This window comes from Trachemys scripta, chromosome 1, assembly GCF_013100865.1.
Source record: "Trachemys scripta elegans isolate TJP31775 chromosome 1, CAS_Tse_1.0, whole genome shotgun sequence".
NCBI classification, from domain to species: Eukaryota; Metazoa; Chordata; order Testudines; family Emydidae; genus Trachemys; species Trachemys scripta.
The window spans coordinates 198,623,922-198,639,575 of NC_048298.1; the positions used below are offsets into that span (position 1 = coordinate 198,623,922).

The 15,654-nt window shown below is 41.5% G+C and overlaps 1 protein-coding gene across 1 annotated transcript; it reads left to right on the forward strand.

The window, feature by feature from the left end:
* Positions 1–2,693: 2,693 nt before the first annotated feature.
* On the forward strand, positions 2,694–15,449 carry DYNLT3 (dynein light chain Tctex-type 3). The gene is made up of 5 exons (XM_034754550.1): positions 2,694–2,842; positions 4,829–4,870; positions 9,560–9,683; positions 11,293–11,370; positions 12,981–15,449. Exons 1-5 carry the CDS (start codon positions 2,813–2,815, stop codon positions 13,055–13,057), a joined length of 351 nt encoding a protein of 116 aa, XP_034610441.1. The 5' UTR covers positions 2,694–2,812; the 3' UTR covers positions 13,058–15,449.
* The last annotated feature ends 205 nt before the right edge of the window (positions 15,450–15,654 follow it).

Sequence of the window (15,654 nt, forward strand, 5' to 3'; positions counted from 1 at the left end):
ACAGGTTTCAGAGTAGCAGCTGTGTTAGTCTGTATCTGCAAAAAGAAGAACAAGAGTACTTGTGGCACCTTAGAGACTAACAAATTTATTAGAGCATAAGCTTTCGTGGACTACAGCCCACTTCTTCGGATGCATATAGAATGGAACATATATTGAGGAGATATATATACACACACATACAGAGAGCATAAACAGGTGGGAGTTGTCTTACCAGATCAAGCAATACACCGGACACCTTACCAGACAACTCCCACCTGTTTATGCTCTCTGTATGTGTGTATATATATCTCCTCAATATATGTTCCATTCTATATGCATCCAGAGAAGTGGGCTGTAGTCCACAAAAGCTTATGCTCTAATAAATTTGTTAGTCTCTAAGGTGCCACAAGTACTCCTGTTCTTCCATCTGCAACATGGTGACTTTGCATCAGATGCATGACAAGGTCATGCAGATAAATTCATCTAGAAGCAGAAGGAAAAAAAAGTTATTGCTCCCATGAGGAAGTGTCTCATTTACAGAATTACAGGGCTCCCTAGCAGAGATAAAAATAATTGGGCTTTGTTGTTTTTAAAGCGAGATTGTAAATGCCTCACTGAAACATCTTGGAAGAGGTCACCATGCCTCAGTGGGTCACAGCTGAGAATACAAAATTCAGGACAGACCGCTGAGAAATAGAGCAGACTCACCCCAAACTGGTGGTTATTCTATCGTTAGATTATACCAAGCCAGTAACAAAAGTGAACTTATGTCTCACCACACTGGTTAACAAAGAAGCCAAAAATGCAGTCTTCTTAGGCATTCCAGCCCTTGGCTCACCACACAGACACTGAACTTTAAGATGAGTGGTTACTGAAAACCAATTTAATCAAATGTAGGGTCCTTCTAATCCCAAGGGACCAGCCACTTAGCCAGGTCAATATATAACTCAGATCTTATCCAATAATTATGTTGATACCAATCCTTACTAACTAAAAACTAAAGGTTTAATAATAAAAGAAAAGAAGTGAGTTATAAATGATTAATAGATCATATAGATACAAGTGATTTTTCAGTGTTCATAGATCAGGATCATAGCAATGATGGAATAAACTGCTAGCTTGCAAAACTCTCTCCCTGAAATTACTCAAACAGGTTGGAGATCATCAGTCCTTGTTTAGAACTTCCTTGTTAGAAATCCAGTCTAGAGAAAATGATGACAAAAATGGATATATGTCAGGGTCCTTATATATCCTCTGCCATGTGCATGGAATTTTGCTGTCCCAACTAAACTCACAGCCCAGGTGCATGGAAAATTACTGGGCCAAGATGAAGTCCAGGGTCATATGAGAGTATCACATGCCGTTACATGCTTTGATGACTCACAGGAGGTGGTTATTGGCCCCTCGGAAACTGATGCATCAGCAGGAAGACCATACAGCTATCTGGGCGGGATGAGTTTCTTCTATGGCCCACTGGGAGAGTGAAGTGTCCTTGATGGACCATCACTACATAGCTGTCTGGTACCAATGTAAATCCTGTCTGGTAGGTGTTACCCAGGACTATAACACATGTATCAGATACAAGTCCATGACCAATATTCATAACTTTTTTTTTTTTTTCCTCCAGCAGTTTAAGATGTTTTAACTCCTATTTAACGCCAAGGCTTAACAGGGAAAGCCCATCTGTAAAGATCCCAGCACCCCAGCCCCCAAGGAAGAGACGCAAAAGCTCATAAAGCATTTTTATACCGCTTTATACAGCATTTTTCATCCACAAGTGTTTAACAAAAGGTGCCTAAGCATCAGCTCCACTTTTCAGCAGGGAAGATTTAAGCACATAAAATTTAATAATTTGTCCCAAATCACACAGCTCTAACACGTGCAGAGCCAGGAAAAGAAACAGCCAGCCCGCCTGCGTGCCAGCCTGGTACCTTAGCCAGTAGGCCACCGCCTGTCCACAGTGCGGCACCGGAAACCTCAAGGGTTCTCCAGCAAACCCAGGGGAGCCAGACTTGATATTTCTAGGGGTAAAACAGAAGAGGAAAGAATCCCCCTCCCCACACACCAATCTCATAAGCAGGGCTGGCTCTGGCTTTTTTGCCGCCCTAGGCAAAAAAGCCACACACACACCCCCGCATGGCAGGGGAGGGCGCCGAGCCCGGCCGCGGGCCCGCAATCCCCGACCGGCCAGAGCGCCAGGAGGAGAGCGGAGAGCCTGGGCCGGGGCTTTCCGCTCTCCCTGGCGGCCAGAGCGCTGGGGGGAGGGCGGCGAGCCCGCCATGGCTCTCCGCTCTCCCCGACCGCCCGGAGCACCCGGGGGAGGGTGGCGAGCCCAGCCAGGGCCCCGCCACGCCGCCCCAAGCACATGCTTGGTGGGCTGGTGCCTGGAGCCGGCCCTGCTCATAAGCTCTTTCCAGCCTTTATTATACACGGCAGGGGCTGGAGGCGGGGAGGTGAGAGCAGCACACAAGCCCATTTGTCCCCCTTTTGACAGGGCACCAGAACACAGCACCAGGCAGCACGTGACCGACGGGCTTTCACCACAGACATCAGCCCCTTCACTGCTGCCCACTTGCTCCAGAGCAGGAGCGGGCGGTGCGGTCAGGTGCACTTCAGGAGTCTCGTCTCCTCCCCGCACCTGGACCCCCGCCGCCGCCGCCGCCATCGCCACCCCCCGCCCCTCCCCGGGCCTCCATCCGGTTGTGCCGGGAGCTCCGACGGGCGCGCTCCCCCCGGCGCCCGGCAGGGGTCGCTGCCGCAGGAGGCCCGCAGGCCGGCCGGGGCGGGGGAGACGGAGCCGCGCCAGGCCCAGAGACGCCGCCGGAGCCGGGCCATGGAGGAGTTTCACCCCCACAACGACGAGGTGGGGCGCTGCGGGGGGTCGCTGCGGCTCGCCCGGCGCGAGGGCAGCGGGGCGGGCTTTGAGCGAGCGGCCTCGGGGGCTGGGCCCCGGGGAATCAAACCGCCGGCGGCCGGAGCCCCGGGGAAGGGGCGTCGGGCCGCAGCTCGCTGGAGTGTCAGTGTCCGTGTCCCGCAGCGCGGAGCCCGCGCGGCCCGGGGGTGGCACCGAGTTGTGTATCCCGCGGGGTCCGCCGCCTTGCGGGGTGTCTGTGTCAGGCAGGTGCTGGCCCCGTGTGACAGCGGCTGGGTGTAGGGCGCTGCCGCAGGGCCCGGGTCCAGAAGGCCCCCTTCCCTCCTGGGCTGCGGCTGGGAAGAGAGTCACGCTGGGGACGAGGCTGGTGGGGTCTGGCAGGGTGGGAGTTGCAGGGAGCCAGATTTGTACCAGCAGCTGCTTCTTGCAACGTCCTTGATAGGGAGTAGGCAGTGGTTTGAAGCAGAGCTAGATACAACTATTGCTCCAGAAAACATAAGCTCAGTTGCTGGGGCGAAGGTATGAAAAAATCATCTGCAAGAAGGCTTCAGCATCTCTGTGGAGAAGGGATGTGGACGGGGGGTGTGCAAACAAGTGTAGAAGTTTCAGTTTATTAAGTTCACTCTAAATAAATCTACATCTGTTTTTTTCCTCCCTGTCTTCCTGTGTAAAAAGAGAATATATTCTTAGGACAATTCTTGAGCTTTGAAAAAGTGCAGAGAAGTTGAGAATGGCAAAATGGCTTTAGAGGGAGTGATTTGATTTAGGGCTAGTTCCTGCAACTGGATCTGCTTGCACAGCTTTCTGCACCATGCGCAAAGCCCCATTGATATCAGTATCAGGGGTCCACCTGCACAACACCAGTCACAGGATGTGGCCTTTCAAGGATTAAGGGACAATCTTCCTAGAGCACAGTGTTCATATTTCAAAAATAACCTTTGAAAATCCTACTGGTTTAGTTATCTATTGATATTTGTGACAGGTTGGTAACCCCAAAGCATAAATCAGTTTTTTTTACAAGAAATGCAAAAAACTTCTGGGCCCACTCTAAGAACAGTAAAGTGAATGACAAGATCTTATTTATTTCATTTTGCCATGCTGTTCCCAGCCAGAGTAGAAGAATTAAACTAACCAGATTTAATCTATTCAACCCTGCCTCTCCACTTCTAGGAACCACTAGAGCATAGCAAAAATGATGAGAATTAATACTTTCTCATTGGATAGGCTACTTATGCATCTTTGTCTGTAAAGACAGCACCCAACACCAAAGTGTTGTGTATTAGGTAAGGCATGTGGGGGAGTGGAAGGAGAAAGTAACATGTGGAATAAACTAATGGAGGGAAGGCAACAGAGAAAAAAAGAACCAAAAGATGAGAAGGGAAAATCAGCAGACAAATGCAGAGAAGACTGGTGATTTAAATAAAAAAAAAATATTCTGAATAAGTGACTTGGTATTCTAATGCCGATAAAACTCAGCAGTTGTAGTACTAGGGTTGCAATCCCCTGTTTTATCGTTAAAATAAGTGTAAAAAATAGTCAATAGGAATCCTCATTTCAGTGCGAGTGGGATTGGGATCCCTATGAAGGGAGTTCAATTCAGTCTTTTGTTCTGGTGGATATTCATGATCATGTGTAAGGCATGCCTAGAGACATGGTATAAGAATCTTTTAGGATAGGGAAAAATGAGTTTGGACCCTGGTATCCAGGCCTCCGCTTTTAAAATCCCTCTTTGAGGGGGTTGTAACACAGCGATTAATGCCAGATGGCAGCTGTGCTGTGTTGAAGAATGTGGAGGTATTTTTAAAACTACTTTTGATCTAGTTTGGGTTTAAAATACAATTTAACTGGGTCTGGTGCTTGATCTATACCTTTTCTAGTTGGGGTAAGGAAAACTATATCCCAAGTATTTCTTTTCTCCCCAGAATAATGTGAAATGCTATAAGTAACTGATTATACTTCTAACTTTTTAAATTATAGATGACCTTCAATGCTGAGGAAGCCCACAACATTGTTAAGGAGGTAGGCTATGTTTAACAATTTTAGTGACTTGAATGAAATACAATATTTAGAAAAAGCTGCATATCACTTTCAGTGATACTTTCATGCTTTTAGCATACATGCATATTTATTTATTAAATATAATTTTGGAATTAGTTTTGAAGACAGATTTTTAATGCCTTTTTATACAAGGAAAAGTAGGCTATGATGAATAGTCAGTAATAGAATTTGTTAAATGCAACACCATGGCAACCAGCAACTGAATAGTTTAGAGCCTATTGCTTACAGGTCCTGTGGAGTTCTGTAGGAGACAGTGTATTAAAATGAGATTCCCTGAAGGACTTTGCAGACTCTGCAAGTCCCTCTCTGCATATCCTCTTAAACTTCACATTTCAAAAACTGTTCCAGTATGCACAGCAAGCACAAAAACAATGTCAGATAAACAGTTCAGCTCTTTACACAACTAGCCTTTCAAGGTAAGGACAAATACTGTACACTTTTTTTTGCGCATCTAATACAGGGAATTAAGCCAAGTATTCATGCCCCATTTCAAAAGTTAAGTAAAGCTACCATACTGTTGTCTAGCATTAATGCAGCTCTAGAAAGACTAGAAACCTTGAAGATTTCTTTTGAAAAAACATTCATAAAACGGTATAAAGTAATAAATGGAAGCCAACAGCTCTGTCTTCTGAGGGGTTTGATCCTGCCCGTCCTCAGGGCATAGGCCTCCTAAATAACTTAGTTGGGAGTTGAGTGCATGGGGTTTACATCACTGAATCTAAAAAGTGTACACAGTCTCATTTAATTATGTAGACTTTTTCAGAGGTTAATTTCTTTACAATTTAAGATTTGTCAATATTATATTTAGTCTCAGCATGTGAATTCACATGACTGGATTCCTTTATGATAAAGGCTGCAATTGAATAAGAATTAGAAGGGATTAAATTTACAGAGAATGCTTTCAGTTTTTCACCATTTTAAGTTTACACCGTTGGATTAAAACAACGTGTATTGTTTCCATTAGATATGTTCCTTTACTGAAAGGTTTATTTATTTATTTATTTTTATGTTCCAGTAGCACTTAGGAACCCATACTGTACTTCAAAACACAAGCAGAGACACCTCAGCATTCCAGGCAGCCACAGGTTATCAATAAGAGTAATGGGAAATTTTAGTTCCTTCACTGTAAATAAACTCAAATGTTCCCTTGACAGAATTGTTAGAACATATTCAATGGCAAAAAATCCCATTAAGGTTGCTGGGTGGTACAGTATGTGATCCTGTTGCAGAATGTTTAGTTGAGCAAAACTCCAACTGTATTTCCCAGTTTTCAGAAGAGTTAAAGTTGCCCACCTAAGCATTAGACCTTAACACTGCCCTCTTTCAGCAATGCCCCAATATACCTGGATAACAGACTTACCTTTACTCTGCCAACCCCACAGTTGCTGAAATACACATTCTTTATGTGCTTTCAGAACTCGTTCATTCTCACTCACAAAGCTCCATCTAACTATTAAAGGACAAAGAAAAAAATGATTGCACACGCCACCTTCCCTATGTTCCCCTGGAGCTGGCAGTAGCCAATGGGAGTTATTTGTAAACGCTCCAGGTGCAGTCAGTGTGTTATGTGTATCTGTGCTAAATGGTGAAGATACTCGTTAGGCCTGTTTGGTAAAGGTGTATTCGGGATATGAGGATGTCTGGATTATTTTGAAGTGCGTACTAAAGCATTGATTGTGATTTGAGGAGATCTTTGTTTTGCACCCTTTGTGCATGAGCAAAGGGAAGAGCTGCATGTATACTGCAGGATACTGTATGTGTTATTTCAGTGCAGAATTGCACATTATATACTTTGCAGGGCAAAGGGGTTTTATTACAAAGGGGAATTGACTAAGTGTATGAGTGTAGGCCAGGATCTGGAACCTCCTGAATCTTAATAGTGCCAAAGGCCAGTGAGAGTATTAGGGATGTAAAAGTTTAACCAGTTAACTGATACACATCAGTCTTACTGGTTTCGGTTAATGATTAAACTCCGTTCCCTGTCCATGACTCCAGCCGGTGGCCGGGCCCCACGTAAAACATGGGGCTGCTGTAGCACCCCTGGCACCCCTAGTTCCCTGGTTAGACATTTAACAGTGAAACCAATACAGTTTTAATTAGTTACACGGTCACCTTTTTTAACTGCTATTTACATCTCTACTGAATATGTGGTATGTGCATACTGAGGCATTGCTTGAAGAGGGTAGATGGAATGTGATATTGGGCAACCTTTGTCCCCCCCCCACTTTGTCCTTCCATAATGTTAGCTGGATTCCTGGGGATTGTAAAAGCTTGTACATTTCAACAATTCTTAGGGTGGCAGAGTAAAAGTTACGTGTTTTTAACGAGGCATATTGGGGCATTTCTGAAAGAGGGCACAGTTAAGGTTGCATGGGCAACCTTAATTGCATTTCCTAGTTTTCAGAAGTTTGAGTTTTGCTCCACTGAGAGTTCTGCAAAGTGGGCAGTGATCAACCACCAAGTAAACTATACTAATAGAAAGTTAAAGTGTTTTACTATTGAATTTCCTAGTTTTTTGAACAGGAAAGATATGTTGGTGGTAGGGTTAGTAGGCATTTAGGTAGTTGTACACATCCCACAATTGCATACTAAACCAGCCAGCCCACCACTGTCTTGCCATTCCCATCCCCCCATGTGCACACCCCAGCTGGACCCCACTAGCTCTGCTTTGGCACACCTCCCCAGCCATATCCCTGACCCATTCACTACCTTTCATCCCTGTAACCGGGCCCACTACTGTACCTAGTCTCCCCTACTTGTGGTGGTGGGAACACATCTCCCTGAAGTCTTCACACCCTGGTATACAAAAGTTTCTATTGCTGTTACTTTCCCCCCTACACTCCCACATAACTCAACTCATATTTAGTGCCTGGAGTTAAAAATAAACTGTTTCAGTGGAATAGTGTTTCTGTTCAGGTTTCTGTTCAGGTTTCAGAATGGTTAGAGGCTGGAGTTTGTGGCAGAGCCAGTAAGAGAAATGTTTTTCTGTTCCAAAATACAGAGTTTTATATTTGAGAGAAAGATCCTCTGACCCCGTCCAATAAAAGTACCCAAGCTTCCAAAACAGTGAGGTTTCAGAGCTCGCAATATTTCTGTGCAATACAGTAGACTTTTGGTCAGCCATCACCCATCCAATTTCCTGATTAATCTTCTTCCAACACTTATTAATAGCTTTCATCTTATTGCTGTAGCAGTTATGCAGACACTCAGCCAAATCAGAAAACTATTACAGTCCCCGGACACAAATCTCTGATGTGGTCCAAATTTGCTCTCATACATCGTATGAGGTGAACACCAGGAATAAGAGCCAGATCATTTCCATTCAAGTGAATTGTCAGTGTGTCAGGTAGATCACAACTTCAAATCACTGGTTACACACCAGAAAGTGGGCAAAACACAATGCCAATGTAGACCACCTGTCTCAACCCAAATCGCTTGTCATGGTGTACACCTTGCTGTGTGGGAAACTTCTGCAACCTTGTGATCCAGAAATTGCCTAGAATCTGCATGTTGACAACTCTGGCAACACACAGTCCTTTTCTCTCAGCAGTCAACGTACCTGCACTGCTAGTTCCAAACCTCCATGCCGTGCTTTTGGAAACCACATTAACCTGCCCACAAGATCAGGAAGTTACCTCTCACTCCTTTTCTGCCCCCTCACAACTGCAGCCCCTCTTCCTGTCCCATCATTTCCTCCCTTCTCCACCCCCAAGTTCTGTCTCCTCCTCACCTGATATAACAAAACTTGGTTAGATTGCCTGCTGACCTAACAGCAAGCACAGTAAAACCTCCCCATAAATAAAAACACATAAGACATCTTTTAGCTAGCAACATGAGTTATTAAATATTTATTGTGCAGGTGTACAAAGAAAAGGTCAGGTTCAAAGGAATGTGCGGACATAAATGCCCCGGGGAAGCATAAAGTAACTGCATAGAAACCCTCTCGCTTTTTTCCCCTTTATGGGTGCATGTTAGCTGTAATCCTTTCAGGCAACACAGCATGCAAGGGTAGTGAACATGATTTTAAATATCCTCTCTCAGTTTGGGTTCCCATGCACCCTCTCACTTAGAGGATGCCATGCACTACATTGATTAAACAGATTGAAACTATTTTTATCCACATCACATCAATAGTTTGGTCCCTAGCTCTGTTAAAAAAAGCTAGAAACAAAAACTGCTCCCCCCCCCACCTCAAATTACTTCAAATTAGGGTCACTAACCCTACCCTGTGCCCTCCTGAGGCACACCTGCTTTCAAAAGAATCTGATTCAGCATGTAGATTTCAAGAAAGCTTGACTTTTAAACAGAAGTCACGTTGCAGTCTTAACTATTTAAAAGGTATTTTCTGCAATACATTTCTACTGACAGCCTCACTTTGCCACGTCAGTTGTACCTTTGAGCTAGACAGAAGAATATATAGTAAATATCCCAGCAGCTATGGATGCTGAATTATATTTCATTTCCCAATTCAGCAACTGGTATGCAGTGAGGTAAATTGATTTAAAATGATTAGTCTAAGATACTCAGTTGTCCTGCGAGTGTTCTGGGATTGTTTATTAAATATTTGGAGTTACTCTATTAAACATGGTTTGTTTTGAGACATTTCATATTGATGTATTACTAGTGCAATTGATTTTTTTCTATTTGTAGTGCATAGAAGGGATTTTGGGCAAGATAGATTACAATCACAACAAAGTCAATCAGTGGACTGCAACTATAGTGGAGCAATCTTTAACACACCTGGTAAAACTAGGAAAAACATACAAATACATTGGTAAGTACCAGTATCCACACTTTGCCTTATACAGTTCAGATGAGTAATTGCTGGGAAGAATTCGTTTTCAAGCTAGGAGGTACTTTGAAGTTTAAAAATATACCCTCTTAGTTTTCTCCTGTACTGTAATCTCTCCCGTCTCACCCATCCGTCACACCACACACACACTCCCGCACCTCCCCAACAGCTGATTAGGAACTGAGAAACTGTCCGTATTATTTGTGTGTATGCTTAATCACTTAGACATTTATATGCAACAAAACTGTGGCAGTTTTTTCATTTTTACTTGATGCTAAATGCTGATAGTGTGCCTAGCCCTGTACAAGACATACCATAGGTTCAGTCCCTTCCCAAAGGAGCTAAATCTGATAATTGTCTTTCCTGTTTCTCTTTAAAAAAAAAAAAAAAAAATCAACAAAGGGAAAGTAAAGAAAACCTAAAGTTATTACATCTGCCAAAAATTCTCATAATTTCAGAAGGTAGGTTGTATTAATCTAAATCCTTACCAAAAGGATTTTAGAAATATTTGTACTTGAGGTTTAGCATACAGTACACACCCTTATAGAGGATGTTCAATTGATTTCATCCTAAAGGGTAGATTGTGTCCACAGTTTTCAGGGATGCACATGTAGAGGAGAAGTTAAAAGGGAAAAGTACACACTATGCCCACTTTGGCCCATATGTGTAGGCTGGACACAGTGGCAGGGCAGGTCTTTCCTTTGGGGGGGTGCAAGGACTCCTTCCAGCTCGAGCAGATGCTGGCACTTGCTTCTTCAAAGGCAGCTGGGCCATGCTAGATGCTGCACCCACTTAAAAGATTGTGTAAGACTACATGCTGCTTCTGCTCAGAGGAGTTCCAAAAGCACCATCTGTGTCAGGCACAATTCCTCCTGCAGCTCGCACTGGGACAGTGTGCCTCCACACCAACTTGGTGAATGGCTGTGCCTTCAAGTGCAAATTAATTCTAAATATTTTAAAAGATAATTAGGGAATTTAGTCATACCAGTGAGCTTTCTGGGAAAGGGGTTATTTGCATACCACTAGGGTTATGTCTACACTGCGAGCTAGGGGGCGTGATTCCCTCCTTGCGTATACATACTCATGCTAACTCTCAGAGCAGTGTATAACAGCATAGCCACGGTAGCAGCAGCATGGCTGAGCCTGAAACCAGTGGCTATGTACTCAGTCTGACTCAGTCATGTCTCCACTGCCACTACCTGTGCTACTACGTAGTCTAGAAGATATCTAAACAGTTACCCCAAAAATGATAGATCAGTGTTAAGACACTTTCAGTAGACTCATATTAAAAATCTTAATATGAAGATTTTTAAAGGGAATGTTGCATAATAGCTTTCTTTGTTTTGAGACTAGTTAAAAGGTAACTGAAGGCTCGCAGGTCAGTAAAATGGGAGCTTGTCTATGACAGTGTAATATAACAAATACGTAAAGGGAAGAGGCTGCCAGTCTTGTTTTGTCACTAAATGAATTAGACTTGGCTGCGTCTGAGGCTTCCAATTATATGTTTCATGATGGTAGTTTCACTCAGTCTGCAGATTAATCAGTCTTGTTTTATTAATGAAAACACTGATTTTATTACTCTGTCCTTCAGTAACCTGTGCAGTGATGCAGAAGTGTGGCGCTGGTCTCCACACAGCAAGCTCGTGCTTTTGGGATACCACAACTGATGGTAAGTTCCCTCATTCAGATTCAAGTCAAATAAAAGACGGTGAATGTGCTACCCATTGCTCAGCTGTGCTACAAATAGTATTTTTAGCAGTTTGAAGGGTTGATTACAAAAAGCCACCCAACTCCAGACCCAGAAGCCTTGTATGCATTTTCAACAGATGCACCCAGGATTGAATGAATAATAGATGGATGGAGAACACTGGGGTATGACAAAATTAGCAATACCAGTAGAGCTATCTTCAGTATGAAAGAAAGATTGTGCAAATTAGTCCCCATAGAAGATCTTCAATTGTAGGGACACTGACTTAATTAGTAGTGTGTGCTCTAAATGTAAATTTGCAATTCTGAATGTCTGCCTACTTATTATAAGTGGACTGCCCTACTCTAAGAGAAGCTGGCACGAATAAAGAATTGGCTTTTTTTTTTTTTAAGCTAAAGCTTTTATTTCTTTCTTGCAGTCAGTTGCCATGTTCCTTTATTTTATTCACTGCTACATTATTTCCAAGTTCCCCCATTTCACTTCACTGTGTGGTGTGGTAAGATTATTGGACTGCTTTCAAGCCTGCCAAGACTCAGTTTCTTCAAGTACTGTAGAAAGGACTTAAAATGAGGCACCAGGATTCTGTTGTAAAACAGGTCAAAAGACTGCATTTAAAACACAAGACTGAGTTGAATCATTAGTTAGAAAATAGGTTCCAATAAATAAGTACATTCAGGTCAGAGTTTGTTGGGATACGTATATATTGTTGGCTTTAGAAATGTCAGAGCAGCAGCTTCTTTTGCTGATTTCCCATTATGTCCAAGTAAATAAAGCCACATATTCTTATCTATGTTCTTAATATCATAAGTGTAGTACAAGTCTATTCTTATTTTGCCATGGAAGTTTCTTTTACATACAAAAAAGCAAAAGAGCCAAAAAGTATATAAAAGGATTTGAAAATATTGATTCATTGGCTGAACGTGGAGGGAGGGGGAATTCCTTGTTGGCAGAGTGGCAAGGGCTAACTTAAATCAATGTTTTTAAAAACTCATGCTTAACCAATCTTCTCTCCCTGTGACTGTGCCAGGTAGGCTTTGAGCTTAAGTAACTATCAAACGCTATATGTTGTGTGATAGGGAAGAACAAGAAATGATTTTCTGACCTCAGGAAAATTATTAGTTCACGAGGACAGGAGGAAGTCATTAATCAGAGCTTTTCACTCCATTCTTACACTCCATAGCTATTTACATTTCTCTAATCTTTAGCTGTAGAATCAAAAGTTGGAGAAAAAGCTATTTTTCTCCAGGTTTATAGAGAGAATTTAATTTGTTATATTATATTGGGGTTTTTATCTTATTTACTAATAAACTTATCTTTAAATAATATGTGTACGTTTGATGCAGTTTTGATGGTATTAGTTTCTGTATTCCAAAGAGAAAAAGGTAAGAGTAAATTTATCTTTATGGAGAGGATTACAAATTCCTATTACATTTCCTCAGAGAAATGAGTATCTGAGGGTTTTTTTTAATCCTAAATTTCTGGTCTTTTGCACTGAAATGTAATAGAATTTAACAGAGAAGGCATGGGGAGCAAGCTTATTTTCTGATTTTTTTTTTTAAATTATCTTTTAGGTACCTGCACAGTGAGATGGGAAAACCGGACTATGAACTGCATTGTCAATGTTTTTGCCATTGCTGTTGTCCTGTAGCTGACTGGAGTACAAATATTAAGTTACACCAAAGCCTTTAAGATCAGAAAGTATCAAAATCTCAAAGCATATTGCCATTATATAATACTGTTTGTGCACTAAAGAAAAAGGTATGAACATGCTGTAAAGTCCATTACACAAAGTGTACATTCTGAACAAATTCTTTCAATTTAACTTGTGACAATTGGCTTTCCTTTAGCAAATTTTAGCAATTTAAATATTCCAGATTGATGATATGTTAAACTGGAGATGCCATGATATTAATCAAATGAGAATATGGATATTTGCATCAAAAGATTACAACTATAATGCAAGTGAAAGTGAGACTAGCATAGGTAAGCATACCTGTGCTTGCCTTAATCTAGGTAACACGATAGTATAGATGTGACTGCACTGGCTAGCTGCCCAAATACAAACCTGTGAGTGAGCCCGGGTATGTACTCAGGTTGCTAGCCCATGCCGAACCTGTGCAACCATGTCTACACTATTGTTATCCATACTAGCTAGATTAAAAATAACACAGGCATGCCTAGCCACACACAAGGAAACCTTCACCTGCAGTGTAGACATAGGAAACTGACACTTTACTCACAGGGAGATGGAGTAATTTAATCAGCAGAAGGGAGTTGAAAGGATACAAGCATTAAGAAACAGCGAGATTAAAATGCAGTTGGGAACAGACTAGGAATATATTACATTTACAGTATTCCTAGTATTGAATGATAAGAATCAGTGCCTCATATCTGATTAAACAAGGCTATTTCTATATTATGCATTGATGCTGCATGAACACCACAGTTACCTGATCAAGCGTAAAAAGCCCAAACTGCTTCTCTGCATGGGGGACAAAATCATGCCAAAGCATTTATTTCTTCAGTGGACTCTAGTCCTTTTAAAGGGTATGATCTTTCTTCAAATACCATTTGGAACGTTGTCATTGAATTAAGTGGAAACATGATTGGGTGCACTGTTCATTATCACTCAGTGCATATGAATATATATTTCTTAAGAAGAATTCACCAAATTATAAAACTAGTTTAATCTGACCTGGCCCGATTGGTTCAGTGACTAGCAGCATGTAGGAAAACTCATGATGTGAGCACTTTGCACATTCCTGATCCAGTTTAAGTAGATGTCTTTCCTAACAAAGGACCCACTTGTACACCCGTTGACCTCAGTAGAATCATGTAGAGTTAAATAAATGAGTTTGTGTAGGTAGGAGATGCCCACATTTTTAAAAGGGCCTTATTCTCTCTAAACACAAATATATGATACAGAACATATCTTTAAATTATATTTATAAAAGTATTGCCTATACTCCCAAGTCTAAAATTGTGTAATAACTATGGAGTAAAGTATAAAATAGTAAAAAAATTAGTAACATAGCTAAGGCCCCCCCCATCTTGCAAACATTCACCCATGTGCTCAGTTCACAGATATGAGCAATCCTATTACACGAGACATTCACAGGATTAGTAAAATTCTTTGTGTATGTAAGCAATTGCAGGATTGGGGGTCTACATTTTAGTCAATGCCTAAATTATGTAAATTGTCAAGTATTTGTACTGATCATAAAAAGATCCAAGTTGTTACTGCCACTGAGTGGCAGCCATTTTAAGTTCTGCCATATCTCAAACAACGCTTAAAGATTTTTTCTTATTTACTATCTATTCTAAAGATATGCAGTAACTATCTAATAGTTGCTATAAATCTGCTTTGCATTTTAACATGGACTTTGAAAGCACTGCTTCAATATTATGCAATTCTGATTTATTTATTTTTAATTATTTTTCACAGTCACTCTGATTTGGTCAAATGGCAAATATGTCCTTAAAAAAAAGTTACAACAACCCTGGTTCTTCAAACTGTATTTGAAATTGCTACAAGGCTCCAAAAGTTAGAACCTACATACATCTAGAATACACAATGCTAGTTCACAATCCATTGCTTGGCAGGCGTAAATAAAATAGAATTCAGCTTTTATATGAGCACAAATAGAGTGAAGCTCAAGAATATTGCATTTGTCTAGGAGGCAGGTAGTGTGAAAACAATTGCATGGTGCACTGAATTTCAGATATATAATAAAGTAAATTAAGAAAGATTATTTGGTTTAAGGGCAAGATGTGGATGGTAAAAATATAGGGATAGCTGCTATCCCATTAATTTTATAAGCTTTAGCTGCCATGACTGGAATAAATATTCCTAATAGCCATTAACTTTGTTAGTCTTTTTTGTTGTACTTGAAGATACGAAGTGATATCTTATTCAGTGTAACTAGGCTTAGTGGAGTTCCACTATGGAAAAGCTCACTAAACAACTTTAAAATATTGATTGTTGTAAAGTTACTTCATTTTGTTTCTACCAAAAATAAAGATGGTTTGCCTTGGCTGTATTTACCTTTGGTAGGATCAGCTCATCATAGATAGATAGCTTGCTACTACACTTCTTCCTCCATCTTGTATTGTTTTATAAGTGAAGCATGTTATTATAGGTGCACAGATATTTTGGAAACTATGGATCTGTCCTGGCAAGTGTCCCAAAATTCAGGGAGTAGTGCCGATTTCTAATATCCTTCCCCAACATTACATTCATCCTTA